Raw genomic sequence first — 18,310 nt, 5'->3', positions numbered from 1 at the left:
GAGGTTAAAAATCAAGTAAATCACATTGCTGCTGCAGCTACGCTTTCCCGGTTTCACCAGGAATAAAATGCTGCTGCTTTCAGGGCTGACACAATTATTAATTACCCAAAGTTTTCTGCCACACTGAAGTGAGGATGTTTCACTGCAAACAGATGACTCCAGCCCATCTATATTTCAGGCCTGGCAGCCATGGCCTCACATCCTCTCTGGGCTGCAGCTGCGCCGGCTGAGCCCTTACAGCTTCCACCTGCTCGTGGCCACATCCCCGGCGGTGTCACTGCCCCTCCGGGCTGGTGGCTGAGCCTGTCACCAGCCTCAATGCACCCAGTGGACAAAAACTGCTCTGGGAAAGATTTCACAAGGGCTGGTTTGGCTCAAAGGATGCTCAGTTCAGGAAATACAGCCCAAATGGATGGGTGCCTTCCATGACACTAATGAATGCTCTCAGATATTTTCTCAGCACAAGAACCCTGTCAAGACAACCACTTAAGAGTGGCAAAGCCTGTTAATATCCACTGACTAAAAGGCCATTTTTCTCCAGCCTGAGTAACCTCTCTAATTATCAACATACCTGTTATTGGCCACAGGCAGGGCGATCTCAAACTTGGCCAAGAACTGGAAGTACTGCTCTTCGGTCTGCTCGGTGAAACCCGTCCCAACCAGCAGCATCCTGAGGTCCTCTGCTCTGATGACTCCATTCTTAGCTACAGACCTGGAGCTCTTGATGTTGAAAATCCTCTGCAGGCACTCTGAGAGCCAGACAGGGTCAAGAAAGTAGAGGTTCCTCAGGCCATGGCTTGTGTCTGGGAAGTGCAGTAGTGTCCCTGTTTCTATGAGAAAATTAATGGCTGCAAAAAAGTAAAGAATTGGGGATTAGCAGTAGACCAGCATTAGGAAACCACAGTGCAGGAGAGTAAGACTATGAAGCAGTTTGTGCAGTTTTGTGCATTCCAGATACAGCCAGCACGCAGCCTAGCCAAGAGAGTAACATCTATCTGAGGAGTGCTGCTATCTGACACTCCACTTGTAAAACTCACATCTCACTTCTTCACAGCCAGTATTTCTGTCCCCATGACACCTCCCCTTCACCCTCCTCCTGCTATCCTCACAGGGAAGGGCTCTCCCTGCCTCCTGCAGAGCAAGGGCTCCGTAAAGATCACAAGATTGGGGCCCTACAGAGAAGCCAGACTTGAAACTATGGCAACCCTCACTCTACACAGACTAGAAATGTAGAAATGAGACACAGCTTGCTAAAAAAAAAAAAATAATGAAATCAGTAACCTCAGAGCACCTTAGAAATTTCCCAGTCTTGTCCCCAAAGTCCCATTACTGATTTTATATCTTAACAATTTCCAAAGTGACCTTTACACTGGTGTAATGTGTATTTACTATTTGTGGAATATTTCAATTGGACATACATATTAATTTTCAAGAACTTACTGGTCTGCTCTGACCTACCAGTTTGCAAGTCTTCATAGTCTTTGATGTCATTTCCAGGTGTCTGCTCGATCATCAGCTCTATTTGTCTGTCTGTTAAATACTGCACATCATCATTTTGACTTCTTCTATGCTGTTCTGCAAGGACAGCTTCTTGAAGGCTGAGGTAACTCCTTGGTATCTGCAAGCCATGTGAGAAAACCAGCAGGATCAGTATCAGCCAGCAAGGGATGAACTGGCTGCCATCCTCCTTTCACAGGGATCTTTTAGTGCTGTCTTTTCCCAAAGCCAGATTGCCATCTTAAATATTCACATGGCTCCTGCATCAACAACTCCTGAAGTCCACCTCCCAAGCCCCCCAAAAAGCCCTGCTTTGGTAAGGATCACCAAGACAGCCCAATCTCACCAATCTCCCTGCAAGCTTCTGGGAGCAAATGGAGCTGCCGACATCCTTCATGTTGCAAGTGACATGAAAAATCAGCTGCCGCAGTCCCTCGAGGCCTTCCAGAGTCTTGCACGAGAGCTCACTGCAAAAGTCAGGCAAGGGGGAAGGTTATCAAACCTTATCAGCACACTGGCTTCCCTTCCAGGCTCACTTTCTCTTATCACTGACTTTAAATTTCCTGTGTCAGCTGAATGAGAGGAAGGCTGTCAGTGAGTATTTTTAGAATATTTTGGAGAAAACACAGAGTCGCCTGGAAAAGATGTACTGGGCCACGTCTGTATTAGTCCAACCTCTGCTCTGCCTGCTCCACTCACTGCACTGCTGTCCCCTGTGCATTGGGATGTCTGGGGACATCCCTGGCAGCCTGACCAAAGTCATCCCCCTCTGTCCCTCCAGAGCCACACACATCCTGGAAGGGGCTGCAGGGAGGAGGAAAACTCTGTGCCCCAGCAGCCTCTGGAGACAAGTCCAGTCCTCCCTACCCCAGATCAAAGAGGCAGGATGATGATTACCAGACACCTTTTCCCACCCTCATTCCGGTCCTTGATCAGCTGGATCCTGCCATCTGGGAACTGATGCTTAGATCCTAAAAGCTGGCCTTCATTATCTCTTTAACAGCTAAAAACCTGCTCTCTTCAACTCCTACTAGTTTTAATCTTTTTGTGGGCTGGATAAGAACAGTTCTATTTCACTTTCCTCAACAAAAGGTCTTTCTAAGTGATCCTACACATGTTCCCATGGCAGACAGAAAATTCTTCTCTAATGAAATATGCTTTATCTTAAACCTCAGCTCTCTGGGAAATGTGCAACTCACTGGGATGCTGGATGACCCTGACCACTGATGGAAGCATCCAGAGTCACCCACACAAGGATTTCACACTCCTCCAGCCCCAGAGCTTAATACCATGCCTATTCCAGGTGGATGATGGGGTGTGGGGAGGCACAAGAGGAAGGAGGTATGAAATCAGGCTGGGAAGAAATGTGAGGGGAGAGGAAGGTGAAGAGAAATGTTCAGGATGTCTGTCAGGGTAGTGCTCTTGAGAAAGAATGATTGAGATTGTGTTGTGATGGACTGAGATGGTGGGAAAAGAGACAGCAGGTGACATAAACACCAAGTTTTATCCTTCTTATGATGAGTCTGAGCCTCACAGTGGGTCCCTGTGCTCCTTCTAATGGGGAAGAACTGCCTGGGATGCCTGACAGGAGCTGGGATGCCTGACAGAGCAGTGCCTGCAGAGCAGTGTGTGGGAGGTTGGCTGATACCTTTGCCAGGCAGCAGATGGGAAGTGCTGGGGACATCACAGTGCCTTTCCTCACTTGCCAGCTGCCACCTGCTCTTGCCCCAGGCAGAGGCATTTTCACATTGTTTGGTGCCAGCCTGCTGCATACACATTCAGCCCCTGGCTCACAGACATGCTTCATTCCCAGGCAGAGGAGCCTCTTCTTCCCAAGGGCATTCTCTTGGAGCAGTGTCAGAATGCCTGGCCTGAGTGACACCCATCTCCCAGGCAGCCCGAGCCCCCTGCTGTGACACCTGGAGATGGATGGCACAGGTTTGGACTGCCAGGGGCTCAGGGGACTGACCCCTCCTTGCCCAGCTGATGGTGCCATGTGAGCCCTGTTCCCACACCAGGTACCACCCACAGCCTCCCCTCAGCAAAGCCCCTGGCACCCACCCTGTGACAGTCACGCTCTCACAGCATTAATCAGTCAATCTGCACCTTCTCCCCTTGTGACTAATGTGTCACCGTTAAACACTGAGAAACTTGAGTGAAGGGGAAGCAGTAAACAGGCTGGTCAAGGTCATGACTTTGGAGCTTCCAGCTTTCAGACTCATCATCAGCCCCCTGAGCAACACTGACCTTCTCTCTCATTATAATACATTATCTCAGTCAAAAATAGATGAAATGCAATGCTGACGAGTCTCTAAATCGGTTCCGTTGCCAAGGAGATCAAGTATCTCAAAATTGTTAAAAGTGTCATAAAATAAAGAGTGAGTGACTGAACTCCACAAAGGCACAAGTACTTACTGCAGGTGCTTGAAGGTGATATCTGGGAAGCCAGTGGCTCTGGATCCAGAGGGAGACCGACACAAAGCCAGGACATAAGCCCTCAGGGTTGCTATCCTCTCCACACGGAATTTCGTTTCAATCAAATCAAGGTGTGTTCCCACCACCAACACCACTGAGTTTGGAGCCTTGGCCTGCAAGAGAAAACACTGACAGTGATCTCACCCAGATTATATCAGTGAGGACAGGTGAAAAGTATAATATTTCAGAGAAGGGAGTCACACATATTAATAAAATGTTATATATATATATATATATATATATATATATATATTTATTTATTTATTTATTTATTTATTTATTTATTTATAAAATAAAGGCAACCTGTCATGGCAGCTTGACAACAGCTAGAAGTGATCTGGGTATTGCAGAAGTTCTGCAGAGCATGGCTCAATCATCTGCTGCTACTGCAGAGCAGGAAACTGTCACTTTGGGTTTTACATCAGGGTTTAACATAAAGTTAACATAAATTGCTATGAGTTAGTGAAATGAAGGGAACCATGTCTGCCCAGACTAAGTTAACTTGCAGCCAGAAGATCTGACATCCTGAAAAAGGCTAGTTACAGTCTGGAATGGATACCTGGGAAAGTCACACAAACTTTTTCACTGGAGGAACATGGAGAGATGAGATAAACTTCTAGAAAAGTCTCAATCTACTTAATCCTGAATCAGAACAAAGGAATGGATTAGGTGATCTCGTGGTTTCTCCCAACCCTTCCATGACTGTATTACGACCCTGGAATGTATCCAGATCTCAGGGAAAATGCTGCTAAATATAGTGGGATTGCACAGGCTTAAGCAGGGATCATTGGCCCATCCAAATGATTTTGACCACAGAAGAATATTCAGAGGCAGAAAGATTTCCCTCTTTGCAGGCAATCCATTTCCCTCCCACACCAAACAAGGCCAGGCGTGGTGGCTGCACCAAGCCACACCAGCATGATGCCCAGTATGGTGCTGTCTGGAGGCTCATGGAGAGCACAGGAACAGGCTAGGATGGAGAGATGCTCCCCAGCAGCCTGCAGCTCACTGATTTCCTCAGCACAAGGGAGTATCTCAGAATTAACAGCACTTGATGGAGTTTCTATTCACCAGTTTGTCCTTCCAGTTTCTGGTACCCCCAGCACACTGTATTTCCAGAAAATTCCACAGGTTGGCCATCCAGTGTGTTTAAGATACTTCCCACTTCGCTTCAAAGCTACAATTTCACTTGTTCTCTCCCAATTTTATTGTAAAGGATCAGGAAGAAAGACTCTCTTGTGGTTTTCTCCTTTCCTCATCATGTCTATATACAGCCCTCTTCATTTTTTCCTTCTTTTAACCATCATGATCATATTTCTCTGCATTTTTCCTGATGTTACTCTGTGCTTGCTGGGATATATTAAGGACACATCATACACTTTTGAAATATAATCATTTTCCTTTCAGTGTTGTTACCTAGTTTGGGTTTTTGATTGCTGCTGACCATTAATATTTCGATAATTACAAGATGTTTGTTTTTCAAGAAGCACCAATTTTTGTGCATTTAATGTTAAAACAATTATCAAATAATAGTTACAAACAATTATGAACATGGTGTTACAAAAATTAATCCACAGCAGTGAATTCACTGCAGCTCTGAGTCTAAATGGGAGCTGTTTTGGAAATATTCTCCAGCTTACCTGAATCTAAAGTGTTAAAAATATAACCTCAAGACTAATGTGTATCTAACCCACACAAGAAAGAAAATGCTTCAAACCCCCCTTGGAGCACAGTGTGGTCAAACACTAATTCCAAAATAAGTATGTTCAGACTTACTTAGCAAGGGTTTATAAATCAGCTTTTGTTTCGTTCTCTGCTGTGTGTGAGAGAGAACAAAGCAAATGATAAATTTAAACCATTAAATATAGCGATACGCCTACAGCGTAATGGAAAATCAGTTCCAAATGCTGTGCAAAATTCATAGCTTGGGGAGCTTTTAAAAGCAGAGCAAAAAGAATCTGCAATATCACATATCTGCGTGCTGAGCTGCTACTTGATAAATAGATATCCCAGAGCCCACCAGTGACTTCTTACCTCAATGTTCAGCAACCAGAACTGTAAGTTTGCCACAGCTTCTTCCCCCAGTGCCAAGTTCCAGACCACTATGTACAATGCTTTGTCTGTGAAGAAACACTGATTGACTGTAGACATGCTCGCTGGGCCTCCGATATCCCAGACATTGAACTCCACTGAATCAACCTACTTAGACAAAGAGAAGTGTTCAAATCAAACCGTGGCAGTAAATCACTGGGAGATAATAGCTGAAGTATAAACCTACGCCTGCATAATGTATGACACAAGAAGGGGCTCAATGTCCTAATTGTGCCTCCAGGAAAGATAAATCAACAAGCAATTGTTAAGCATGGCTACTACTTCCCCACAGGAAATCAAGACTAATTACTTGCTGCTAAAACGATAGAGGTGCCCTTGATGCTGGTAAAACTCCAGTTAATGCTGTGGATTCTCCAGTACAAACAAGGGTCTCATTCTGAGCCCTGAATTTCACTGCATCTGCAATAGAAACTGTTCCATCCTTGCCTGGGCCACACTTGACAAGACCACTGAAGCTGCTTATCTGCCACTGCTATGGGGAGCAGGAAACCCCTGCTGAAATCACTTCCACTGAGCTCAGACTGAGCTGAGCCAAGCAGAAGGGAGATGCTCAGGAGATGGGAAGCTTCTCAAGCCTTCCATAAACACCTCCCACATGCTGCTCCCAGGCTTCTGACGTCTGTACCATGCCAGAGATGGGCCAGAATCACAGTTGCTGTGAATCAGACTCACTGATTTCTGGGGGAATGCTTAAATGGAGGCCTCTCCAGCTCTGGCTCTCTTCCCAGTATTCCTGCATCCATTCCTCTGTGCAGCCCCATGACAGCGCTAAAAGGGAGCATAGCTCTCTGCTTCAATGGCATTCAGGCTCCCAGTTGTAGCAGGAAGTACCTGCATACCTGAAAAGCTCTGTCCCTAAATCACTTTGGCCCTGGGGAGTCAAAAACCCCGAGACTGAACACAAAACCAAACCCTTCTCCAGCCACCATCCTCAGAGCATCACATAACACCCAGTGGGCTCTGTTTAGGGGGCTGGGTCCAGGTACTGACTGATCCCACGTGGAAGTTACCCTATGAGAGTTCAGCCAGGAGCTCAGTATCTCAGCAGGGCTGTGATTCTGTGCAATCCGTGTGAAGTCTCCCAAAAACAGCTGGAAGAACTTCCATATTGTTGAAACCAAGCCCTAACCAGCACAAGGACTGCTTTGTTCATCCAACAGACCCTCAGCTGTGAGTGTGTGTGTGTGGACAGACAGACTCAGAGATAGGGATAAAAGCCCGTTCAGTGTCTTGATCCCACTCCAGGTCTCTGGTGCTGTCTACACTTTTATTTTATTCAATTGCTCTTCAACACAAAATGCACAAATCCCCTCTCCCATCAAAGTCTACCCTTCAAGGAGTCAGCCTATTTTGCTCTTTTCTTTCTGTCTCTGGCCTGGCACTCTTTGCTGTGGAACAGCTGAACTCAGCAGGCTCCTTTCCCCTTTCCAAAACAGTCTGGTGGTCATGGCTCTCATCTGGGAAGGGGCAGTGATGTGTTTGCACCACTCAGCTCTGACAAGACCTCAGGACCAATTCTGCATGCTCAAATCCCTGGGCAGGCAGTGGACAGGGCCACCTACAAATGTTTGGATTAAATCAGCGCTCTCCAAATGAATTCAGTAAGCCACACTCCATGAATCAGCCATCTGAGATCTGGGTGTTTGAGATATGCCTTAGACATCCCTGGATCACACCTTCCACCAACATTCCCCACCTAGGACAATTCTGATATCAAGGAAGCTCAGCTTTAGGTACTGGTGTCCCAGATGAAAGGACAATCTGCTGCAGAGAAGCTGATTTAAAACACTCTCTCAAAATTAATGTCCACTCGAGGTGGGAGAGCCAGAATTTCAGCCCAGCCAACAAACAGCTCTCTTTAGAACACAGTTAGTCAGGAAAATAGAACTGCTCTCCAGTACCAACTGGAAATGAAACAGAATTGCAATGGGTCTAAAACCACGTCACTTGTGAGGAAATGGAAGCTGCTCTTTGCAAAAGGACAATTGCAGCCCAAATGGACCCTGCAGGGCTCCCCCATCCCACCAGGCCTGCAGATCTCTGCCCACACTTCACCTTTGCCTTGTGCCCCACGGGCTTGGGGAGCTCCCACTTGGTGGTGCGGATGGTGGCATCGCTGTGCATCACCTGGGGCACCTTGCCCGTCTGCAGGATCTCCACCAGCGTGGACTTGCCCTGCCGGGGGGGGCCGATGACGATCATCTTCATCAGCTTGCACTTCTCGGCGCGCCGCAGCTGCGCTCGCAGGTACGCCAGCACCGTCTTGGGACCTGCGGGACAGAAGGGCTGGGCATGGCTCCAACCCCAGGGACAGGGACAGCACACACCCCAGGGCTGAGCACACCAGCTCAGCTCCTGCTTCCCCTGAGAATAAACACAGAAACCTCCAGTGGACAAACCTGAGACAGAGACCCCGGGAAGAGGTCACTGCTCGCAGGCTCCACAATGGAGCACTGTAAGGAGAAACAAATGCTGGGGCTCCTACGCTTCAAAAGCTGAAAGGAAACATAAAATACTAATTTACTATTGGAAAATACTCAGGTTTTCCCTTTACTTTTATGTTTCCAGTTAAAGTTAGATTGAGGTTTCAACATTATACTGCTGGAACAGGAGTAATTCCTAGTAACTTTGTTCCCACAGGATTTTCTGATTAAAATGCACAGAAAAAAAAAAAAAAGACAGAATTGTAATAGATCCAAAAACCCAGCAGCTCACAATAAAGTCACTTCAATGGAACTGTGACTGCTGATCCTAAACACTTCAGTCTTTAGAGAGACCATCTAAATATCCTAAAATATCCACATTCAGGAAGCAAGCCATGGAATTTATGCATACTGCAAATGAAATGCTGCATTTATAAGTCATCATTCCAAACCGTGATCTGTCTTAAATTGATCATTACAGCCGGAGCTTAGCACTGATTATCAAATTTGTAAATACGGGTAGGAGGTTTCCCTGTGCAATTACAGTTAACCCCAAGGAGGGCTCAGGCATTCACGGTCTGCTCCTGCTCTTGACCATTATAAAAGGAAGAGATTTTTTTGCATGTTCAGTCCATTTAATAAAGAATACACAGCATCAGCCTTACCCTCTTTTCTGATCTCTGCAGGAACGTTACTGATATTTAGTTCCTCGATATCCAGCTGCCAGAGATTAGCCAGCTGTCCAAGTTCTGGAGGAAGCTCTCGGATACCAGGGTTACTGTACAAAAACAAATAAATCTACCAACAACCAGGCTTTGTGTGCAAGTAGCTGCTCTCATGGACTCTCAGATTACGCTATTCTATCCTTGCAGAAATCTTCCATTAACATTTTAATAAGACTACTCAGCACTTTAATAGCAATTTCCATCCTAAAAGTGATCTATAACCTCCATTTATCCTCTGAGGCTGACAAATGAAATCATCTTTGCTGGATAGTTGAGGAAATAAAGGCAAAAATGATGAGTTATTGAATGTAACACTACAGAAACTGACAGCAAAAAGCCAGAATGAACTAAAGGCACATTAGATTCCCAGGCCTGTTTTCAAAGCATTAGATCATCTTCCCTAATTCAAAAGACCAGCCTCCTCCTTATCTAAAGCAAACCATGGGCACAGCTCTAACAAGGGGCTGACTATTTCCAGCTTTCTGACTTCAAAAGCACTGGACATCTGGGGTGGGGCTCCACAGAAGACTGGTCACTAAAACAACATGGAAATAACACTGCAAAGCTTTTCCAGGGCATGGACTTACTTTCCTAAATAAAGCTCTGTTAAACCTTTCAGGAGGCAAACGGACTGAGGGACAGAGTCCAGCTGATTGTCGTTCAGATAAAGAACCTCCAGAGAATCACTCAGAAATGCTGGAAACTCCAAAAAAGGACCTGGAACGAGACAGGAAACAAGTTGCACCTTTAAAAAAAGAAACAACAAAACAGGCATCAAGGCTCTGAACCAAGAGCTTCACCTGAACTTTGCAGGCAGGACATGAGGTCATGCCCATTGGCAGGGGCCACCACCAAGCAAGAGCAGAAAAGCAAATGGTCTTCAGTGACAATCAAACACCAATGTTCACATCTCAATGCCCTGAAGTCAGAGTGTTGGAAGGTGACAGCGCCCAGGACTTATGGGGTGCTGAGGGAGGAACTCCAAGCCTGCCAAAACAGCTCAGGGGATGAGTGGCACCTTGTCTGCTGCTGTTGAATACATGGTAATATCTTGGGAATTGCCTCTATTGCAGCCTAACAGCTGGCACTGAGAGAGCATCCCATGGGCACAACTGGTTCTTAACATGGCACTGAAAAGGCACACACAGGCACAGTTGGTTCTCAACATGTTTTTTCCATATTACCTGAGAAAAGCCAGAAGCCAGTCAGAATTTATGGTCAGGCCCCCACATTGCATCCCATAGTAATTTATGGTGGATCAGTCAGGAACAACAGAGAAGAAAACCCAAACTGCAGCTGATAGACCGACCTATGCTGTCTCTAAAACATGCTGGTGTTTGCTCCTTTGTTCTGTTTTAGACAGAAGGACTCAGGGAACTTCCTCCATGCCCGAGGAGCATCTTGTGTGTTTTGGGAGCAACCCAAGCAGTAAGAGCATCAACTGCATGGCTGAGTTGTAGCTGCTAGAGAGGTTCAAACAAAGGGAAGCTCTGCAAGGTCCAAAGAGCATCATTTCACTCCAGAAATGGCTCCTGGGATAGCAGCACAAAAAGCTGCCATGGATTGCGTTGCTGTACTGAGAGTGTCACATTTATCCACCAAAGAGCATCCTGAAATGGAGGAAAACTAGGCAGGTTTGGAGTCTGATTAGGAAAGTACAACCAGCACCATCTGCTGCCTCCATGGTCAATCAAAGCATCTCCTTGAGATACAAGACTCTCCCTTCCTGAGGGATGGGACAGTTCCACTTCCACCAAGATCTTCTTCCTTTACAGAGAAGACACGAGGAACTGTAATTAGATTTCGTCAAAAAAGAGGAAAAAAAATGGAAGAGGTTTTCTCAGGAGAAAACTCCCCAGGTCTAATATTAACAGCACTTCCAGCCTGAGCTGTGAGCAGAAAAGGAGCAAGATAGAGTCCCACTGTCTGCAGGGGTGTTTCATATACGTGACAGGACTGTCTGGTGTGGGCAGTGTCACAGTCTGCCTTTGAGTTTTCAAATAAAAAATCATCTTTGGGATTATTTTAGGAGAACAGCAGGCTTATTCATGGATGCAATTCACTTCCTTTCTGGCTCATCATTGGACTTAAACTTTGCATTGTTGCTCTTCAGTAGGTACCTAGGCACAGACAGATTTAGCTCCTCTTGGACACGTAGGAGCAAACTCCTAAAATAGCAGCAATACTCTGAATTCACCAAAGAGTCCCAGGTGGAAAGGAGTGTACTATATTGGAAGCAAGCTCGAGGTGTTTATGAATTGTAATTATTTATTCATGAGTTATTTATGATTTCTCTGGCTTCAGCTTATATTTTCTTTTAAAGAACTGTAGAAAAATTGAAACAAATCCCATCTTGAAAATGTATTTTTGGATGAATAAGTGCTACCAACACCACATATGCATGGGCAAGAAGTTATTCTGAGACTTATCAATCAAGTATAGTGAGAATCCATAAATTATTCTCTTTAAATAATCTAGACTTAAGTAAACAGCTTTGTTGGTAAATCATATGAAAACCTGTCCACCCCCACCTCACCAGGAGACTTCTGTGAGCAGCTGATGTACTCCAGCTTCTGTTTTCTCTTCATGTTTAAATTCTTGGCCACATCCTCTCCTCTCACCAAGCTATACTTGGCAGAGGAACAGAGAGAAAAGGATGAGCTGGCTTTGCTCTGTCTCTGTGGCTGCTCACCCATGGCACTGGCCAGGTGGGCCACTCTGTGCCCCCCTGCTACCTGAGGCAGCCCCAGATTGCACCAGGGTGTAATGTGCCACGGCTGTTCAGATGTTACTGATGCAGAGCCCATCCTCTCCTGCTTTCTGCAGGGGGTTATGCTGGGTTTGCAGCATGTAGAGATTTCCATTAGGACAGCAATTCCCTTTTGGAGCTGGTTTGAGCTGCCTTTGCCTGCTGCTCCTGCCCTTCTCTCCCCTTTGGGAAATGCTGCTGCAGCATTCACAGCAAAGTTCTGAGGATATGTCAGACTCCCCAGATTCACAAGGTTCAGACTCCTTTTCCAGCTGTTCCATATTCCAACAATGTCACAGCATTTCTATTTCCATTTCCTGCTTGTGAAGCAGCACAGACCAACCTCTTTTCCCCTCGGGGGACACACACACCTTACTCAGCACAGCAGCCTCCACTTCCATGGACAGGAAAAGAAAGCAGGATCAGCCTTGCCCGGAGGTCCAGGTAGAGCCTCTGCCTCTCAGGAGAGACACCTGGAGGTGAGGAATTCCAGCCCTAACCTACAGCTACGGCTGTACATGGTACATTCACCAATTTCACCCCAGGCAGAGTTTTCAGGGGAACTGAGAGAAGGATCTGCTGCAGGAGGGCCTCTTCCTCCCACGAGCAGTCGAGGCTGCTCGGATGTGCGTCAGGACGACGCCGGCTCTATCCCACTCTGTGACTGGCAAGGAATGTTTAGAGCCAGGCATTCTGCAGGCAGCCAGAATGAGAAAACTCCCCAAGTGATTTAAAATAAAATAACAAACAAAAGAGATGCAGATGAATCCCACAGAGAGCAGGAAGCAGTGCAATATTTTCAGATATCCTTTTGTTCTCTTTGGGATTTCACGTGCATGTCATCAGCTCTGCCCCACACTGAGGGTGCAAATCACAGGCAGGGGAAAATGTGCCATTTAAAAAGTCAGCAACAGAAACATTCCTAAGAGCCACAGGGATAATTATGGGTTAATTTCCCTTCAGCATGCTACTTAGTACTCTGGCTAAAAGGCATAACCTTCATGAAAGAGCAAAAGAAACAGGTTTCACACCATCTTTCTATATTGGTGGTACCAACCAGCTGATAATTTCTTTAGAAACGTTTTATCTGCACATATTTCCTCATAATGAAATGCAGTTGCACTTTAAATTGCAGAGGAATTTCTGCTTTTCCTCCAGCCAAACTACAGATTCCTGCTGCCTCCCAGCTCACCTGGCATTGCCAGCACTCGCTGTGTGCCTTACCTGCCTCGTGGCCACCACGCACCCTGTTCTTCGTGGTGAAAAAGGGGATCCTCTTCGTTTTAAATCCCTCATCATTCCTGTGGGCCAAACAAAACAGGGACTCGTGGGGAAAAGATCTTGGAAAGCTGTTGAGCTATATGGGAAGAGCCTGAGCCCACTCACAGCTCTCACAGGATGCCACCTGCTCTGGAGAAATGGGATTGAAACCCACTGTGCAAGCAGACTCTACCAACACTTATCCAGCCCAGTGGTTTTCTCCCAGCAAATCAACAGAGCTCCTCAAGGCATTGCTCCCAGCTCCCAGGGCGGGAGCACTTGACCCCCAGCTCTATGGGTGTCAGGGTTAAGTGGCTGTCAAACAGCAAATTGAAGGAGTTTCACCAGAAGTGCTGGAGAACCGAGCTGCTGCCACTCCCTGCCCTCCCCAGGGAGTCCCGGACAAGATGACCCACCAGAATGACTCTGGAAATGCACTGGGACATCCAAAAAGTGGTAATTTGTCTTTGGCAACTGATACAGAAACTCCTGAGGACTCCAAAAACTGTGTTGGACAGGCACCCAAATGAGAGGATATCAGCATGACACAATTCAGTGCAATTTTGGAAATGATAAAGGACCTTTAACTCTCTATGTTAAACATCCCTATTGGAATTTCTAAACAGAAGAACATCACTCTTTTATTGGACAATCTTAATAACATCAGTCTTAGAATGACAGAATCCTTTAGGTTGGAAATCTTCTCTATGAACTTGCAGCTGGTTATACTTCCATTTAAAAAACAAAGACTTTTCATTTTTTCCAAAACAATACTCCCACACTAACTAATAACTGCAGTCCAGCCAGATGGTTTATGGTTAAGATATGCTCCCCACAAACTTGTATTTGTAGTGATGAACCACACACTGGGCTGAAGAAATTCCTACATGCTCAGAAATTAAACTGCCATTATCAATAATCTATCCATTTAATAAATGATACAGTGTGCTAAATGCCCAAAGAATCAGCAAAGGATAATTCATCACTGTCACAGACACACAATATACTTGGGGACATGGTATGTGGGTATCAATGCCTTCCATGCAGGTGATTAATTCTCTCCTGACATCCTTTGTGCTACACGAAGGATTTGGTTTGCTGTTATTTCTTCAGCTTTTGTTTTCTTAACCAAAACTTGAAAGGAACACTTACTTCCCAAGCTGGTTTTTTGAAAGATCCAGCGACTTTAGTTGTTTGCAATTCCACTTATCCTGTGAAGGCAACGTAACTAACTGATTTCCCAGCAGCTTCAGGGACACCAAAGCCTAGGAGAGGAATAGCCTGGAGTTAGAGAGCACCAAACACACAGAAAGAGCTTTTTAAGCATGGCTATTAAATAACAGAAACACGAAGAAAGTACATCTTATTCATCAGAACATCCTGTCCGTGCTGCCCAGCATGCAAACATTTCCTCCCTGTCCCCAGCAAGTTCTGCACGGAGCAGCACCACTCACTCCAGGGAGATTATTGCTCCACTTGCTGACAGATGCACTTGGAAACAGCCCATGCCAGAGGACATCTTACTTTTTAGTGAGGAAACCTTTCCAAATGGAAAAGAACAGCCTGATTTACCAACACATGATGCCACGTATGGATTACTTACATGTGTAATAAACGAGTCTGTACAAGCTGGTGTCAGAGTGGGCTTACACCTGTGGCACATGCACAAAATCAAGGTGCAAAACATGAACCCCTTCACAAAAGGAAAAGTTCTGATTGCTTTTTTTTATGACATCTCTATTAAAATTGACAGGATTTATATTCACTTTCCAAGATTTATACAAGTTACACATCTCATTTTTCTTTCCCCTCTCAGCAGAGACAGGAATTTTAAAAACAAGTGAAGATGATTGATACCATACAGTTAACACCACACAGATAGGACTCAGCTGGAAATACCAAGTTAAACATAAGATCTCCTTTTTAACTGAAATATAAAAGAAAATAAAATGCAGTTCCCATTCAGATTTGTAAAGTTTATGCTCTTCCATCTGCCCTTAATAATGCTGAGGCTCAAACGATCATTTTCATTTGGCTGAAAATCCAATTTTCCACTGAAAACCAGTGTTGTCTGTAGAGTTTCCAACCAGGTTTATCCAGCACGTTCCCCCCCATGAAAAACTGAGATAAAGCAGAATGTCAGCTGAATTATCTCCTGCCAGAAGCACAGCAATATTAATGAATTATACCCCACGGAAATCATGTTTTACCAGCAAAGACTCCAGCATCAAGTGTGTTAAATGTTTTATGTGCTCCACGTTAATATAAAAGGTTTATGCCCCTTTTCATCAAGCAGGATTAACAGTGTCTCACAAAGCCAGTTTGTTGGCCTTCCTCCCCTTTTTTAGATTGGAAAAATATGAGGTGTCCATGTGACATAAGCGATGGACAACCAGCAGAGGCTGGAATGGGAATTATCATGCAAAATGCTCCCTCTAGTGATGGAGAGGGAAACTGGGCTTTGCAGGATTTGGGGAAGGTGAAGGGAATACAAAACTGCAGACAGAGTGAGCCACTGAAGGAAAGGGAAAACTGAAAAACTGCAAACTGGATCCTGACAGCCAATGCTTTTACCATCCTTGGTGTTCCCCTGGAAGGAGGGCCCAGCCTGCACTTGGCTGCTGCTGTGGGGCTCTCTCCAAGTGCCAGCATGGGGCTGTGCAAGCACAATGCCTCAGACTTCTCCCCAAAACAGCCTGGGCAGGGGGCAGGAGGAGAGGGAGGCTGCCCATCCCAGAATTAGCACAAACTGTGTTCTGTGGGGTCTAACTGGGGTGTTCTTTTTCAGTCACTGACTGAACCCACTGGTCCAAACACTGACCAAGGCCACCCTCCAGGGAGCTTCTCTCCAGGGTTCTGTGCATGGGGGCGAAATCAGTGACTCAGCTGGCTGTGGTTCTTCATGACTGAAACTCTGAAGATCTCTAGTCCTTTTAATTTGCCTCTTCTCTCTAATTTGTCCATTTTTAGTGCCTTCAGTGTGAGAATGGAGGCTTCCAGAAGAGACACAATGGCGCTGGCAGACAAACCTCCTTCAAAGCTGCTGCCACAGCATGCAAAAAGGTGTGAAATGACACCTGAGTGTAGGAACTGCAGCATCCAGATTAAGATGACTTGGTCAGGTCATGATGTGGAAAAGCTGACCAGAGTCTTACCTGAATTGCTCCACCCAGAGGGGGTTGGGTATCTTCAGGAGAAGAAAACTAGCCTAGAGAACTAAGACATGGCTTGGTTGTTCCTTTAGAAGGCAGCAGCTGGGAAAGCTGAGGAGGTTTCTGTTTCTCTAAACACCACATTTCTGGAGCCCACATGTTATTAAGGACTGAGCAGGTCCCAGTCTTGAGATTCCTCTGCAAACCATGCAAAGGCCAGTGAGAAAATACACTGCAGCAACAGTGACAAATGACTGTCCCATGACATGTGCTTTCATGTCACAGACCTCCTCTGCTGTCTGCTTTTCCCAGGGAGAATACAGTTCACTGCTCTTCCTACATAAAAATAATGTATTTTCTGTAGGAAACATTGCTTGCCATTTCTGCCCCTTCCCACATCTGCTTCTGGAGAGGGCAGGAGCATGAGCACAGCCCTATTCACCAACACAAACTCTACAATCAAGGCCCAAGCCAGGGTTCCTCCAGGCTTTCACTTTCTATTTGCTCACCACACTCTGGCTCACAGGGCACTGAAAATACTTGATATTTATGAATATAATTCTGAAGAGATACAGATAAGACGTGGCATTATCTAGGGCAGCCAAGGCTCACTAACTTTGAAAACATCAGCAAAGATTGCACTGAGGTCTCCCCTGCCCTGGTGCCCTTGCACCCCTCAGCACCCTGTGAGCAGCAGCACTCAGGAATTGTGCCCTGGAAGCACCACCTAGTGTTTAATATCTGCCATGGTGGCTCCCACTCCCTGGGATGGCTCTCAATGCATTCAGAAAAACCAAGTTTTGGAGACAATAGTCCATAGGATTCATTCTGTTTCAGGAGAAATGCCAGTGGAAACAAACAGCCACCAGAGAGCCAAACAAATGTGCAGGGATCACTGGAAAGAGCTGGTGGAATTCAACCCTCATGTTCCAGTAGAACTAAAAGGCACTTTTGCAGCAGATCCTGAGATCAGGACTGGACATGGATGTGAACCATCACTTCTGCATCCTCCCCACAGAGGCCAGCAGGGAAAAGCATGGAACCTCTGCACAGATTCCTCTGTTTCTCTCTCCACAACCCTGAGTTTCACAATCCTGCAGGGAAGCTTGGAGGAAACCCCAAGTTCTGCTTGGTTTCACATCAACACCATGTAAAAGCAGAAATTCTGAAGAATTTTGACATAAACCCATGGATCTGTGGTGTTCACAGGAAAGAATTATTTAATCTACAACCTTTAAGATTACAGAGGTCCCAAGCAGCACTGTTTAGGGCATTCAAACATTCTATTTTCAGCATAGAAAGATTACTCCTAATTACACAACACTTTTTTTCAAGAAAAAACACAACTATTTGTGAGAGCACTTGAGTACATCAATATTTCAATGGCTGAAGCTTGGAGTTACAATGCAGGGCTTGTCTTCCACACTGTGCTCCCAAATTCTGCAAACCACAGACATCCAGAGAGTTCTCAGAAGACCTGTGTCAGAAATTACATACATCTCACTGGACAAGGGCCTGAATGTGGTGATTCAGGGGGTGACAGCCTGCTCAGGGGCTCTGTGCAATTGCACCATCCAAACCAGCACATGGCCTCCTACCTTAACCAGGCAGCCAGTTTGAAGTCTGAGTTGGTATTAGAAAAAATAGTATGAGAACTATGAAGAAATGATACTTACTTCAAGCTGGAAGAGTCCTGCTGGAACTTCTTTCAGTGAATTCTCAGAAAAATCCACTTCTCTCAGGTGATTTTTCCAGAACACAGTCAATGCATCAGGTAGAAATTCCAGTGAGTTTCTAGATGCTTTACAACATTTCTGGAAAACATAAAAAGCCTCACATTTACAGAGTAGCAATCACCTCTTTAAAAAATGTGGTAGATCAGCTGTCACATGTCAAAAGCTTCAATAAATCAATTCT

General features: G+C 45.6%; 1 protein-coding gene across 1 annotated transcript in view; it reads right to left on the bottom strand.

Moving 5' to 3' along the window:
- LRRK1 (leucine rich repeat kinase 1) overlaps positions 1 to 18,310 on the bottom strand; it is a 73,029-nt gene that overhangs the window by 24,755 nt on the left and 29,964 nt on the right. Inside the window, exons 10-20 of the mRNA XM_056499610.1 lie at positions 18,070 to 18,207; positions 14,394 to 14,506; positions 13,206 to 13,282; positions 9,820 to 9,949; positions 9,173 to 9,285; positions 8,140 to 8,354; positions 6,007 to 6,171; positions 3,913 to 4,085; positions 1,844 to 1,964; positions 1,459 to 1,618; positions 572 to 848 (exon numbers count right to left, since the gene is read on the bottom strand). Coding sequence (XP_056355585.1) covers positions 572 to 848; positions 1,459 to 1,618; positions 1,844 to 1,964; positions 3,913 to 4,085; positions 6,007 to 6,171; positions 8,140 to 8,354; positions 9,173 to 9,285; positions 9,820 to 9,949; positions 13,206 to 13,282; positions 14,394 to 14,506; positions 18,070 to 18,207 — 1,682 coding nt within the window. The remainder of the gene's footprint in view (positions 1 to 571; positions 849 to 1,458; positions 1,619 to 1,843; positions 1,965 to 3,912; positions 4,086 to 6,006; positions 6,172 to 8,139; positions 8,355 to 9,172; positions 9,286 to 9,819; positions 9,950 to 13,205; positions 13,283 to 14,393; positions 14,507 to 18,069; positions 18,208 to 18,310) is intronic.

The sequence above is a fragment of the Oenanthe melanoleuca genome, chromosome 10, assembly GCF_029582105.1.
Source record: "Oenanthe melanoleuca isolate GR-GAL-2019-014 chromosome 10, OMel1.0, whole genome shotgun sequence".
Lineage (NCBI taxonomy): Eukaryota > Metazoa > Chordata > Aves > Passeriformes > Muscicapidae > Oenanthe > Oenanthe melanoleuca.
Note: the sequence above shows the minus strand (reverse complement) of the source record. Positions and strands in the feature narration are given on the sequence as shown.